Raw genomic sequence first — 15,183 nt, 5'->3', positions numbered from 1 at the left:
TGCATCCTTTGAGGGCCTTGCACAGTTGCAATTTTAGGAGGCTGCTCACGTACATATATCAAGCGTATATGCCTTTACCAATCAGAATACTCTTGATACTTGCCAGTAACAATTGTATAACATAATTAAAATGTGTTAGTCACAAGACATCATATATATTACAGCTAAAACCTACTGTCAATCTGTCATGTTTTTTTTTTTTTTTTCGTTTCTATTATGTATACACCCTATTATTTTCTTTTACCAACCTCAGATTCATCATAAAAGAGTTCGGATGGGAGTGCTGAAGGAGCAAGCAATACGGTACAAAGTGTGAAATGCATAAAAGACTTTGTTCAAATATCAGAAGGGTGAAAAGCACGGGTATCCCAACTTGTGAAAGCATAATCAAGGATTCATTGAAGTGTAAAACCACTTTAGTGGCCGATAATATGTATGTATCTTTATGTATTAATGATGAAGCAACATGTAAATCTCTAACATAATAAACATATATTTTTTTTTCTATTAATATTTTTAGATGTATTTGATTGGGTAGTTGTTATTTTGACAATAAGATATAGACAATAATTATATATGAAAAAGACTCGTCTATCTCAAGTTCTTTTTGGTGATTTTGAGAAGTTTTGATTCACTTGATTTTTGCATGAATTTACTCAGTATTAAAGAATGAAGCGTTAAAGGCACGTCCATTGTCAAGGAATATTAAAAGGGGTTATTTCTTATTTAGGCACCCTTGGCACTTAAAGTCATCAAACAGTTTTAACAAATATACAACTATATTTACAAAGCTCACCTAAAGCTGACTATCATGATTACAAAAAACAATGAAGAAAATGTCTCAACATAACCAGAATGACTTTGTGGTTTTGGCCAACCAAACCAATTTGAGTCTTCTAACAATTCACAATGCATAGAGAGCATTGATTAAGTGCTCCTTGAAATTCAGAAGATTAGTAAGATAATAAGAAAAGGTGTTGTCGACAATTTCTGGCTTGATGTTACATAATAATGATTGACAATAATCTTATTGTCTTTATATTATTCGTATAAAAAAAACAAAAAAAATGTGAACAACTATCTATTGCTGAGAGTACAATATATGAAATTGCATTCAGTTCATGACTTCAAATTGGGTTTTATAAATATCTACACAATTTCAAGAATTGCATTCGTTAACACATACTGGTTGGCATCCACAAAACAAACAACAGCAGAGAAGTATGTCATCCAACGTGTAGTACCGATTCAAAATAAAATGTCTACAAATTCGTACATATGCCACACATTTGAAAATACTAGAATGTACCAAGATTAATGCCACAAACAACATAATAAACACCTTATAACAAACTGTGTCGTAGGCAATACCTAGTTAGACTATGAAATATAAGTTTTTTTTTATAGTCTTGGAACTATTTATAACAAAGAAAGACAGTTTACAAGAAGAATATTTGTAAGCACAAATACAACGCAAAGTATCGTGGTTAGATAAACTAACAAATAGGCTAATATATAGGACACTTTGGGAGATTATAAAAGCCACACAAACATACAAAAGGAATCTAAATCAAATGAAATCGGTTGCTAGCTTTAAATGTGACTTATTCCACAAGCTTTCTCACCCTCTTAAGTGATCATCATCGATCTTTATCAATTTTGAAGTCCACCAAAAAGTGACCAAGTTTTCTTATATTTTCTACAAAAATGCCCACCACAAGAAAATTTTACCTTAAAACAAATTAGAAAAAGTTACTTTAATTCTCTCCAATATATCAACCACATATAATGTAGTTTAATTAATATATCACAAACCATATACTTTTCACACTAACTTCTCTATACTAAAATTTTGGAAATAGACAACATTGCAAGTTGCAAAGCTAGAGCTCTCTTATAAAGAAACTTCACATGAACAATGTTTTTGCCCAAAAAAAAAAAATCAACGCAACATAACAACAAATTTATAGTCATGCAAAATGTAAGATTTATTCATGCAAAAAATGTCCTTAAAACGAAACGATGAATGTATGTTTTTCAAATATTTTAATCCCGATCCAAACTGAAAAGGTATCAATATCAAAATGTTTCCCCGAACCATGATCTCCAATATTTAGTACCTATGTATTGCACGTATTGGAATCAACTTTTGATTGATGTGTTTTATTGGTCTTCTTTAAAATGATTGTCACCACATCCCATGGTCAATTGTTGTACCTAAAGGTTAGAGCTGTCGTCCTATACTTGATGAAATTAGGTAAGGGCGACATTTGCCATACATCCCCAGCATTGGATTCAGGGAACCCCGTGAAATTTCAAGGGGTAAATTATACATTAGTTGGCTTTATTACTGATTGCATAAGATTTTTTTTTTTTTTTTTTTTTTTTTTTTTGACAATCATCTTCATATATGGGAGGGATAAAGGCACATTCTTATGCGCACATTATAACCACATTGTAAATTAATTCAAGCAAAATCATAAACTTAAAAGTTAAATTAAGGACTGATTTTTTGTAGATATGATGTCCCCACCATGGAGAACATGCTCACAAATATTTAGCTCATTCAAAGAAGTCTAACATTAGAACATGCTTACAAAACTTTTAGACCATTAGATGAAAAATTCACAAATGAACACTAATTTTTACATGGTTAGACATATCCAAATATTATGATTTTTTGTGAGAATGATCTTCATGGTAGGGAGATCATCTCTACAAAAAACTAGGCCTTAATTAATTTGTATGTCGAAAATGTGGCTATAATGTGCGCATAATGAATGTGCCTCTATCCCTCCCCCATATATATATTAGAACATGTACATGTCAAAGATTACATTGGATCTCTCCTTTTCAAGTGTGTCCATAAGCCATGGTTGAAGTGTTACTAACCATTCCACAAAGTTAGAGAGAGAAGGACCAAAAAATGCAATCTGGTGTGCTGCCTTGTTAGCAGTTTTAGGTACCCAGTTGCATGAAACAGACCCAAAAGTGGACATAATACTTAGTGCATCATGTAATATTAACATAGAGTTCTAGGAGAGACTAGAATGAAGCTACTTTAGGTAGTTAATATCGGCTTGAGCGTCTATCTCCACATTTAGTTATGGGCAGTTGAACTGCTTGCACCATTCCAAGGCTTTAAGTAGTCCTTTGCACTCTGCCTGCTTTGAATTGGTAGCTCTATCTCTGAATGCTCCTGCACCAATAAAGAATCCCCTTGAATCTCTTAGCACAAACCCATAAGTAGCAGTCAAATCAAGTTTTGTAAAGCTTGCATCCACATTAAGCTTAAAACAATTTCTGTAAGGTGGTGTCCAATTGGTATGGCTTGACTCCTGCTGATGCTGAACCTGCAAGTTAGTATTTTCTTTTTCTCCTTCAAAAAATTTATTTAACTGAATATTTAGTTTAAAGAAACAAGGTTTCCTATTTTTATGATATACATCACATCTTTTGAACCAAATTGCCCAGTAAAAAAATAAACATAATTTCTTCCATTTGTTTTTTTTTTTTTTTTTTTCTATTGGCCAGTGTTTTGGTGGATTGAACCACATATCAATCCATAAAGTAACTTGGAAATGCTCAAAATGAGTTAGTTTGAACTGCCAAGGAGTAACATACCATAGAGACTGTGTGAAGGAACAACTCAGAAGCAAGTGATGTATGGTTTCAACATTCAAACCACATAACAGACACAGGAACATAAATGATTTGGGTTAGATGGTCTCTAGTATAGATCATATTGTTATAACACTTCAACGCAAAGAGAGCAGCTCTAGGCTGGTTATCATTTTGCCAAAAACAAAGATTTGTTATGTTTGGAGGCATGTGAGATTGATCACTAAGAACACGATACATAGATTTTACACTATGTTCACCTTTCCTAGTATTATTCCACTTATGAGTATCTTGTAAATGTCTTCTAGATAGGAAAATATTCTGTATCTGCATGCTACTATTAGTGTCAAAAAGCTGATTAAGAATATCCACTTTCCAAGTTCGAGTACAAGGATTTATAAGGTCAGAAACAGTATTATAAGACGGATTAATAATGTTTGAAGTAGGAACTTTTCCTTCATGTATGCCTGGGATCCAAGGATCTTTCCATATGTCAATAATCAAACCTAAGCCTATTTTCCAAATAGAGTTAACCATAATAGATTTAATATATTTTTGAAGCCCATACCAAAACCAAGATGCTCCATGTTTTACAGTAGAATGAACAACATTAGTATTGTGGAAATACTTACCTTTCAGTTGCTGGCAGAGGAAGGAATTGGGATTAGTTATAACCTGCCAAACAATTCTACTCATATGTGCATGATTATTAATAGACATAGCTCTTATACCCAAACCCCCTGATTTTTTAGATTAGCAAATGAATCTCCAACTTTTGAGATAAAGGGGATGAGTTTTACCCTTGTTTGTACCCCACCAAAAGTCTCTCCGTAGCCCATTAATAATGGATGTAATGTGAGATGGTAGCATGAAAGTGGACATGTGAAAAGAAGGGATGGCAGAGGATATAGATTTAATCAGAACAGTTCTTGCTGCTTGTGAAAGTAATTTACTTTTCCAACTAGTAATTCTTGTGTTTGCCTTTGTTTTTCTCATTAAAAATATGTGATTTTGGTTGGCCCAGGAACAAAGGTGAGCCAAGATATTTTTCTCCAATGACAATGGACCTCATGTTTAGAGATTTAATTTCATGATGCATGATGCATGATGCAAGTTCAAGGTGAACATTTTTGCTAAAATGAATACCTGATTTTTCATAGTTAATCTCTTGTCCTATTATGTCACAAAAAAGATTAAGGGCCTCTGGAAGTTCCTCAGCCTCATTCATATTAGCCCTACATAAAATAAAAGCATCATCGGCAAATAAAAGATGAGATATAAGTTTACTATATCTAGATATGCTGATGCCATGGATACTGTTATCTTCTATTTTCTTTTCAAGAATTCTAGATAGAACTTCCATAATGAGGATAAAAAGGATTGGGGATAAGGGATCTCCTTGTCTTAGTCCTTGATTGGATTTGAAATATCCAAAGGGGGACCCATTCACAAGAACAAAACAATGAGGAGAGTATATACAAAGATTTACAAGTTTGACCAAGTGAGAATCAAGTCCTAAAGAGTCAAGGATAGAAAGAAGAGCATGCCAATTTACTCTATCAAAAGCTTTCAACATGTCAATCTTTATAGCCATGAGTCCAGAAGTCCCTTGCTTGTGTGCTTCATAGTATGAATAATCTCATGAGCCAGAATAATGTTATCAGTTATTTGTCTATTAGGTACAAATGCACATTGATAAGGTGAGATGCAAGGAGCAATGTATTCTTTCAATCTATTAGCCAGAAATTTAGAAATAATTTTATAAGAAAGATTACATAGACTAATAGGTCAGAAATCTGAACATATGGTTGGATTAGAACATTTTGCATAAGAGCAATGTTTGTTTGACCTATATCTTCTAAGGAATGTCCATCATTGAAGAATTTTTGACCATATTAACAACATCAGGTCCAATAATATCCCAAGAAGATTGATAAAAAATTGCAGGGAACCCATCAGGTCCAGGTGACTTAAGTCCCCCAATACTGAAGACAATATTCTTTACTTCTTTACTAGTCACCACCTTTAACATGTCCTCATTATTGTCTAAGGAGATAACACTATAAAAAAGATTTTGTATATGAGACAAATTAGCAGTTAAATTGTCCAAGCTATGTTTAGAAATAAGAGACTCAAAATGTGAGACTAAGGTTTGGCCAATCTCTTTATATGATGTTACCCATTGATCATTTGAATTTTTTAACCATTCAATCTTATTGTATTTCCTATGTCTCAAAGTTTTAATATGAAAATATTTAGTATTCCTATCTCCTTCACTAATCTCTTTATACCTTGATTTTTGTTTCCATATCATTTCTTCACAAAGAAGAAGATTGTCCAGGTCCAAAAGTAATTGTTTTTCTAAAGCAACATTATTTTTTGTAGAATTTTGTTTATGTATATATAAGATATTCTTTTCTAGAGTTGCAATCTGATGGAAAATATTTCCAAAAACAGTTGTGTTCCAACCTTTTGAGAGCTATTTTTTGTAGAAGAAAGATGTTGCTGAATGGGACAATTTAAGCTTAAGTTTGGGTGTAGATGGACTCTATTCCAAGCATTATGGATAATCTGTGGGTATCCTTGATGTTCTATCCACATTTTTTGAAACTTGAAAGGTTTAGGGTAAGCCTGGGAAGATGGATGGGTATTGAGGAGAAAAGGTGTATGATCAGATTTAATCGCTCATAGATGGTAAATGACTGTTTCTAGAAACAGAAGACTCCATTCTAAATTATTTAGGCCCCTGTCCAGTCTTTTTTGAATAGGGTTAACGAACATTACCCCTAGATGGGAAATTAGGGGTCTCCCCCCCAAATACACAAAAAAAAAAACACAGTCAACCCAAGTTGATGTTTTTTTTTTGTGTGTACTTAGGGAGAGACCCTAATTTCCCCATCTAGTAAGGGGGAAATCCTAATTGGCTCATCTAGTGGCAGGGAGGGGGGGGGGGAATACTAGTTCACCCTTTTGAATATTATCAGGTGCAATCCTCTTATTAGACCATGTGAAAGGGTACCCTTTAAAACCTGAATCAAGAAGTCCCAAATCTCTAATAATGGTAGAAGCCGGTTGGCAATCATTTTGTTCCAAAGGTTTTCCTCCAATTTGTTCATCTGCTGAGAGTATGATGTTAAGATCACCTATAATGAGAATTGGTGTATTGGGAGAAATGTTTTGAAGTGCTCTAATAGAATCTCATCTTTGATTTCTTGATGTTTTGTATGGACTGCCATAAAAGAAATAGGCAGTCCAAGGAAGGGAGAGGGGTCCTAAGTGTACAGTGGTGGTGATGTGATGGATGGAGAAGGTGAGAACACAGAGAGTAATCCTAGATTTCCACATTAAGCACAAACCCCCAGCTGTGTTAATCGGTGGGACATCAAAGAAATGGGGGAAATTTAGAAAATGATTAAAGTAGGATATAGAATTAGAAGTGACTTTTGTTTTTGAAAGAAACAAAATATTAGGATTATGTGTATTAACAAGATTAGTAAGATGTCTCATGGTTGCTGGATTCCCACACCCTCTACAATTCCAGCTGAGAATCTTCATCTATTCACTACTGGTGTCTGTTCTGGTACAAACACAAACCCAAAGGACACAACATTGTTCAAAATCATATCTTCTTGTTAACCATTCTATATTAGATACATGAAAAATAAATTGGACCCCTTTTGACCAGTCCATATCATAAAGATCCCTAGACAGTATCAACTGAAGAAACAAATATATCCATTGTATCATATTGGTGTAACACAGTATATTCAATTTTTGGATAAAAGCAACATGCTTGGTACTATAAAGTATGAATCCTATATTGTGTTGTTCCATATAAGAGGTGAAGGAAAAAAAACAATATAATAGTAGAATAATAATGATTGGAGTTAGTAGAATAGGAATTCATGCACAGACTAGACCTTAAGATATAATAAGTAACACAGTATCTAATAGATAACCAAAGAAGCAGAATAAAATAAAATGAATGATGTATTAGTAATTAACAGAGATAAAATTGTGAATGAGGAAGGATATTGATATTGAAATGATGTGAGGTGGGTACCTGAACAACATTAATAGATAGAATCTCCCGATGCGAGGCATAAGATGCGATCAAAGCCTGGTCCGTATTAGCCTCAAGTTCAACATTCATATTGGTATTTACAGAGAAAGGGATAGTAATGGGATTGGCTTCAACAGATGTTTTTTCCATAGCATCAGTCATGATTTGGGTTTGTGGAGTAGCTTCACCCACAATTGGAACCTCTTCCACAGAATGTTGGTTGTCTATCCCCCAACATGATTGCAGGACAACCCCTTGAGAGAGCAATATTTGATTCACTACCGGATTGGTGACCATATCCCATACAAATTCCACATTTATGTCTTCCATATTGTCTTTAGAGCTAAACGGCGCTTTCTTTCCGAGATCTTAACCTTGGTGCGCTGGAAGTTGTATATGTGTTACAGAGGTCTAAACTAAAGCAGATGCCTGTTCATTGATAAAAAGCGAAGTTTTCCTTTTCTTTGGAGGTATTTCATCCTGATCTTTGAGTTTTCTTTTCCCCCTGCTTTTATGGCGGCCAGATTTGGTATTTGGGCCTTCAGATACAGTTTGAGTTTGTTCCTCTTGATGTGGAAAATTGATTGATTTTGGTTAAAGTTTGAGTTTTGATGATTTTTTTTGTTGAGATATGCATTTGGGGAATGTTGATTAAGTTCGGTGGTGGTTTCTATTGTGTGGTAAGGAGGGCATACGTATGGTATAGGGGTGTCTCATTTTGCCGAATTTCCAATTTTGTCGAATTCCAACCCGAAATTGGTCCAGCTTTGGGTCTATTTTTACGGTCCGATAACCGATTTTTTTATTTCTGAAAATTCTGAAAAATAATCGGATCGGATTCAGATATAACTCTCAAATCCGATCCGATCCAAAAGTTCTGAAATGTAGCCGATTTGAAATTTCTGGCATTATTTTTGATTTTTTGTGAAACCATGTACTTATAATATAACAAAACTCCATTGTCCATTTGATAAGATCATGATTTCATGACCATTCATTCATCTTCTAGTTTTCTACACTAGCAAAACAAAACAAACAACTAAACAAATCTTAGTAGCTACTTCACTCCCTCTCTCTCCCACTCCTCTCAAACACTTCTCTCCCTCACCATGGTAAGTAGGGTTCTTAAATTAGCTTTTCATAAGAACATTTCCTACAATCTTTCTTTTTTAGTTTCTGACATGTAAAGTTTTGGTTTTTTGAAGTTCCAAATTGGTTTAGTCAAATTTTTTTTTACAAAAATAGTGGAAAGTAAAGAGATTTATGAAATTTACCAAGAATTCCGAAATTTCCGAATTTGGACAAATATTTTGATTCCGAAAAAAAATTAGATCGGATTTGGCTCGCATATTGGGTTCTGAAAATATTTGGAAAAATTTCGAAAGAGGTCAATCCGATCCGATCCAATCCGAAGTCACCCCTAGTATGTAGGTTAATGATAAAATTTGGGTCAGGTTTTGGGCTTTGAGGGAAAGAAATGATTGGTTAGCCCAATATAACACCTTTTGGGTTAGCCGTTTCCATGGGTAAGTGTGGAATTCTAGCTAAACAAGTCGAGCTTTACCGTGCTCATGCTCGGCTCGCTAATTACACGAGCTTTAAATTGAGCTCAAGCTCGGCTCATATAGTAAACGAGCGAGCTCGAGCTGAGCTTAAATGAGCCAAGCCCAAGCCAAGCCCAAGCCGCTCGGTTATTTTATATTATAAATATGCTATTTGAGCTAAACGAGCCGAGCTTCATCAAGCTCATTTGTTACAATCTTTAATTTGAGTTTGAGCTCAGCTCATATAGTTAAACGAGCTGAGCTTAAATGAGCCAAGCCCAAGCCGAGCTCCGAGCCCTCAGCTCAAATTCCACCCTTGTCCATGGGGATAGCTTGTACCTGATCTATTTGGGTGCGTCCATGATCCAAATTTTGTAAGCGTGTGTACCTCTCACCAGATGGAGAGATCTGAGATGATGTGTTTCCCACTTGTACATCACGTGACTGCATGGATACCTCATTAGATGACGTCAACAAGCGTGAAGCAATTCCTCCACAGCTATATATCTGATAGAAATCTTTTGATCTGATAGAAAAGCTAGAATTTATTGATTTGATCATCAAGAGTCACAGGGAAAGCTATATATCTCCTCAAATATCCCCACCAGTCCACTAGTAACAATCCACTAGTAACAAAGTCTCGCAACCTGGAAACGTGGTCCCAATTCCCAAATACAATTAAAAGGAGGAGGATAGTCAGATATGGAGAGACCTACATAATCTTCATGAATAATAATTGAGGAATATGCATTCAACGATACCACCGAAAGCAAATCAAACTTATCACTTATTTTATCCGTCTATGAAAAGTTCAGGGAAAAAACTTAGTCTGCAAGAAAATGGGAACTATATAAACAGCTTAGGCCTCACTGCCTTTGGTGTAACTCAAAACAAGTGTACTTCTTCTGGTCTAGTAGTAATTACGTACTGTGTGGTTTGCTGATCAATGGCATCACAGGCACACCTAAAGAAAGTAGGAAGGGAGGGATTTGCTATGTTGGAAGCGGAGTTGTTTACAACTAGGTTTCAACAAGTCCAATATGGGGCAAAAAATGTGCCTAGGAAAGAGCCTATGGATATATATCAGGCAGCCCAATTGTATGGTGGCCTGATGGTTTTAGATGGTCGTAACAAGAAACTTTTTCCGAGGTCTTTCTAGATTTAGACTACTTGTCCTTGTGTACGCATTTCCCTTGTAATATAAAAATATCCCTTTTATAGTATCCCTTTTATAGTAAATGTATCATAGTGGAAATTTAGAAAAGGTTAATCAACCTAGCTTGTTTAATTATGTATGTCTTGCATCTCCCTAATTATGTGTGGATGCCTGCTCGATCACATTTTATATGTGAATCAAGGTACGCAAGCATGGATTGTATATAATATACAATCTATACACAATCTAAGTTTTGTATATATACTTAGGACTAGTTTTCAGAACGCAGGGCATACATCAAAGAAAATTATGTATATTTTCTGATATGATATGTTTTTTGGTTCATTTTTGAACAACACACTACCGAGTTCCGTACCGATGGAACATCAGACATGCATGTAGACTGTTGGGCTCACTTATAGTGGATAAGTATATATACAAAGTTGTATCATTTGAACAAAGTTTGTATGCCAGTTCTAGAAAATAAATTGTTTTGATCAAGTATGTAGGAACAGAGGTCAGGGCGATGCACAATGAGAAAGGGGTTTAGGTTTATCCCAACATAACATTCTTAATTTTCTAAATATCCAATGTAGTGAATTTCCAATGCAGAATCTTTAATGTTAAAATTCCGTAAGGCGTTTACCTTATAGTTATCAATTAAATTTGTACATTTAAGACAGTCGTCGCCATAATCCTTGACTAATTAGACTATGAAATATAGGTTTCTTACTTTCTTATTGTATCGGAACAGTTTAGAACTGAGAATGACAGAGTTTAAAGCACAAGCATGCTTAATAACTGTGTATAAAATGGAGGTTACCAAAAAAGAGTTTTAAAAAATAAATTGAAGCTCCTTGAAACTAGTTAAGCATTTGATGCATATAGATCTAGATTTTAATAAAAGAAAATGAAACGAATTTCAGTATAAGAAGACATAGAAGCTTTTTTCTCAAATCGAGCTCCAGTGTTGGCTTCGACATTTTAGACTAATTTACCTGTTAAGATAAACAAAATGGGGGACTTCAGCAGGAAAATATTAGCGCTTTGTTTAATAGGTTTGACGATTCAGTCGGCATTTTGTTCAATATTTTTACCAGCTCCAAGTCCAAATCCTGAAACAGATTCATGGGGAGGATCCCCGAGTCCTTCTCCCGAAAATGGTTCTTCAGGAACGTCTCCTCCCCCCGGATCTGGTATACCTGGTGCACCTTCAGTACCCGGACCTAGTATTCCTGAAACGCCTTTGGCACCTGGTATACCCTATGAACCTTCAGCACCCGGACCTGCACCTTCAGCTCCTGAATCTGATTTATTAGGAAAAATCTTTGATGTGACCAAGTATGGTGCAGTTGCAGATGGGAAGACAGAAAGTGAAGTGGTGAGTTATATAATATTGGATCAACCTCACTTACACTATATCAAAGTGATCAAGAGTTTTGCTCATCGTCTCGGGTTAAATGTTTTTTAGCATCTGTTATTTTTCATGTCCTCAAAACCAAAAAATGGTTCTAGTGTCCTGTTTCGGTTTCTGTTTTCCTGTACGAGCAAAAATGATTCAACAGTTAGACCTCAGTTTATGTTTTTGTGCCTTTGTTAGTTGCTTGTTAGTTGTGCAAGTTTTTCATCATTCTTTATAGGAACTAGGTCACTCTCTACAGGCACCTCGCATGTATTCCCAGAGTACCTTATTGAGAAAGAAACTTTACCGAACATTTATGATAATAGTCAGACAAAATTTTCTTATAAAATTTGCCAGTCCCATATACCTACTAATGCACATTACCTAAGGAAAGAAAGAAAAATAAATGCAGGAGAAACATTTATTAAACAGAAACATAAGAATTTTGCAAGGTAGACAAAATTTATAAGAATAGTTATAGAACAGAAGAAGTGATCAACACAGAGAACTCATATTGATTATGAATGAGAATATACACAATGACATGATGTTGCTCATAATTTCAGGCATTCCTGAGTGCATGGAGTGCAGCTTGTGACTGGAATGGAGCACCAACATATTTGATTCCCCAGGGAACATTCTTTGTAAAACCCATCACCTTTGAAGGTCCTTGCTACAACATGTATCCTCTAAGAATTGAGATTGGTGGAACACTAAAAGCACCTTCGGACCTGCACGCCTTTGATGAGCCTTCATGGATCATAATCAAGAATCTGAATAACTTCAGTCTCACTGGGAATGGTACAGGGATTTTAGATGGACAGGGAAAATCGTCTTGGGCACGTCCTGGTTGTAAAAGTAATAATAGATGCAAACAATACCCTCCTGTAAGTATTATTTTTTCTACTTTACTTCTTAGTTTTAAAAAGAGTTTGATCTAATCTGCGGCTGATTTAGACTTTAGCAACCATCTAGCCATAGGATCACTGCCCTGTTTTCTGTTTTCTGGTAAACTATGTTTTTTTGTTATTAACTTATTAAGCCTTCTGGACAGGCACCAGTGCACCACATCCGCTACACACACAAAATACTTATACTTAATATGTATATTTCTTTTTAATAATTGGGAAACATTGTGTATGCAGATTATAAGATTTCAAAGAGCTTCAAACGCAACAGTTAGCAATATTACCTTGTTGAACAGTAAACAATACCACATGAACTTCTTAGACAGTAGTAATATAGTTGTTAGTCACATCAACATCACAGCTCCTGGAAACAGTCCAAACACAGACGGCATCCACATCAGTCAATCTTCGAACATCGAAATAATTTCTTCAATAATTGGTGTGGGTGATGATTGTGTCTCCATTGGACAAGGGAGCACCAACATCAACGTCTTTGGTTTAAGATGTGGACCAGGGCATGGCATCAGGTAACACAATGGTTATATATAGTTGATGTAATATTTGGTTAGGCTTGAAAATCCAGAAAAAACATTTCTCATTTCCCTAAACACCGAATCACCATTTCCAACGATACAATTCCTGCTTAGCTCATTCTTTTATAACTCCGTTATAAAGCCAAAGCTATTGTGACGTGCAGTGTGGGAAGCCTTGGGAAGTATTCGAGAGAGAAGGATGTTACGGGAGTACATGTGAGGAATTGCACCATTAATGGCACAACCAACGGTGTCCGGATTAAAACTTGGCCTGGAAAACATGCTATTAAGGCCTACAATATGACGTTCGAAGATATCAGAATGATCAATGTCTCAAATCCCATTATAATAGATCAAAAGTACTGCCCAGGACATGCTTGTGAATCTGATGTAAGTTCTTTGACGAGCTTTATTAACACATTAAAATTATATTAGCTTACTGTATTTGATCTCCTCACCTTCTGTGCAGATATCATCTGTGGAGATAAGTAACATTCACTACAAGAACATTAGGGGCACCTCTCGAACTGTCTCTGCCGTGAAACTACTATGCAGTCCAAGAGTGCCTTGCAAGAACATTCAGATGGACGATATCAATCTAACTTATGCAAATGGCAGCACCTCTGCAAAATCGACCTGTGCTAATATCAAAGTAGCACACTTTGGCATGCAAAAGCCAGACCCTTGTTTTGATTCCCCTTAGGCCTATCGGTACGAATTTAGACATCAGAGTAGTTATTCTTTGCCCCCACACTTCCCTCTCTTTTTTATTTTTAAGCCGTTGCTGTAGAATGCTAGGATTGCTAGGGCAATGACTTGTACGACAAAAAACAGGTAGTTTTAAGCTCGATGCTATACAAACTAGTAACGGCAGACCTAGTTTTATTACCAGATGGTGTCCCTGAGGGAGTGCTAAAAGTGCCTGGCTCAAAGGGGTGCAGGCCGCAAGGAAGGTTAGTCCAACGTAAGGTAGGTAACCCCCAAGACCTGGGGTACTCAAGTGACACTGACATCTTTACTTAGTACCGAAACCACAAGGAAAAACCTCAGAATGAGCAGATGAGCAGTGGTTATGTGGGACGGCAGTAGGAATGATCTAGGATTAATGGTATCATCAGCCCATATTTGAATCTTTCACCACGTGATCATTGCAACCCAACCTCCCCAAGGGATTACTAACACACTTGCGGTGGTAGAAAACAAAATTTCAATAACATAATTAACACAAAAAATAAAACAAATTTGAATTACTAAAAACAAATTATGAAATAATAGAGGGACTAGTAATCCTACATCAAGGAGTCACATTGCACGCATAGAGATGAGCCCTTGCTTGTTCTTTGATCTACAAACGTGGCTGAAAAGTTTCAGCTCATCAGCTCAGGGGCACACTAATAGTATGTCATTCTGAAAGTGAACCGCACCATGTTTCTAGTTGGCTCCACATTTTAGTCACATAGCCCAACCTCGTACCAGTTGGCCATACTTCAATAACTTATACCAGTACAATGGGAAAAAATAACAAGACAGAGCTATTGCAAAATCACAGTCAAAATCTAGAAATATTAATAGGAACACGGATATCAATCCTTGGATTAAACACCACTATATGTTAAACAAATTAGGGTTAAGTAGTATTACCCCCACTAGATGAGCCAAATAGGATTTCCCCCCTATTAGATGGGAAATTAGGGTCTTTCCCCAAACACACGGTCAACTTGGTTTGACTGTTAACTTTTAAGTCAAATGGCTGAACATGATACAATTTTGCCCACTTAATTAAAATTGAACATTTGTTTTTTGAAAATAATAAGGGCATTTGTGTAATTTTTAGTTGCTTGACTTGAAATTTAACGGTCAATCCAAATTGACCACATAGTTTAGGGGAGGGATTCTAATAGACTAATAGACAATGCATCACATATTATAAACTTCTATAACTAGAGTACCCACACT

The 15,183-nt window shown here is 35.6% G+C and overlaps 1 protein-coding gene across 1 annotated transcript; it reads left to right on the top strand.

The window, feature by feature from the left end:
* The first annotated feature begins 9,817 nt into the window (after window positions 1-9,817).
* On the top strand, window positions 9,818-14,305 carry LOC147498750 (exopolygalacturonase-like). Its single transcript, XM_086560669.1, has 5 exons — window positions 9,818-11,765; window positions 12,353-12,673; window positions 12,932-13,221; window positions 13,392-13,617; window positions 13,697-14,305. The coding sequence occupies exons 1-5, from the start codon at window positions 11,400-11,402 to the stop codon at window positions 13,928-13,930; spliced, it is 1,437 nt and encodes a 478-aa protein (XP_086416795.1). The 5' UTR covers window positions 9,818-11,399; the 3' UTR covers window positions 13,931-14,305.
* Window positions 14,306-15,183: the final 878 nt, after the last annotated feature.

This window comes from Coptis chinensis, chromosome 5, assembly GCF_015680905.1.
Source record: "Coptis chinensis isolate HL-2020 chromosome 5, ASM1568090v1, whole genome shotgun sequence".
In the NCBI taxonomy this organism is placed as follows: domain Eukaryota; kingdom Viridiplantae; phylum Streptophyta; class Magnoliopsida; order Ranunculales; family Ranunculaceae; genus Coptis; species Coptis chinensis.
This window is presented reverse-complemented; position numbering and strand designations above follow the sequence as displayed.

Excerpts from the sequence above, each read along its gene's own strand:
- LOC147498750 (XM_086560669.1), top strand. The coding sequence starts at position 11,400 with ATGGGGGACTTCAGCAGGAAAATATTAGCGCTTTGTTTAATAGGTTTG. Across the intron at positions 12,674-12,931 it reads GATGCAAACAATACCCTCCT|ATTATAAGATTTCAAAGAGC; the intron begins GTAAGTATTATT and ends TTGTGTATGCAG. Across the intron at positions 13,222-13,391 it reads GGACCAGGGCATGGCATCAG|TGTGGGAAGCCTTGGGAAGT; the intron begins GTAACACAATGG and ends TGTGACGTGCAG.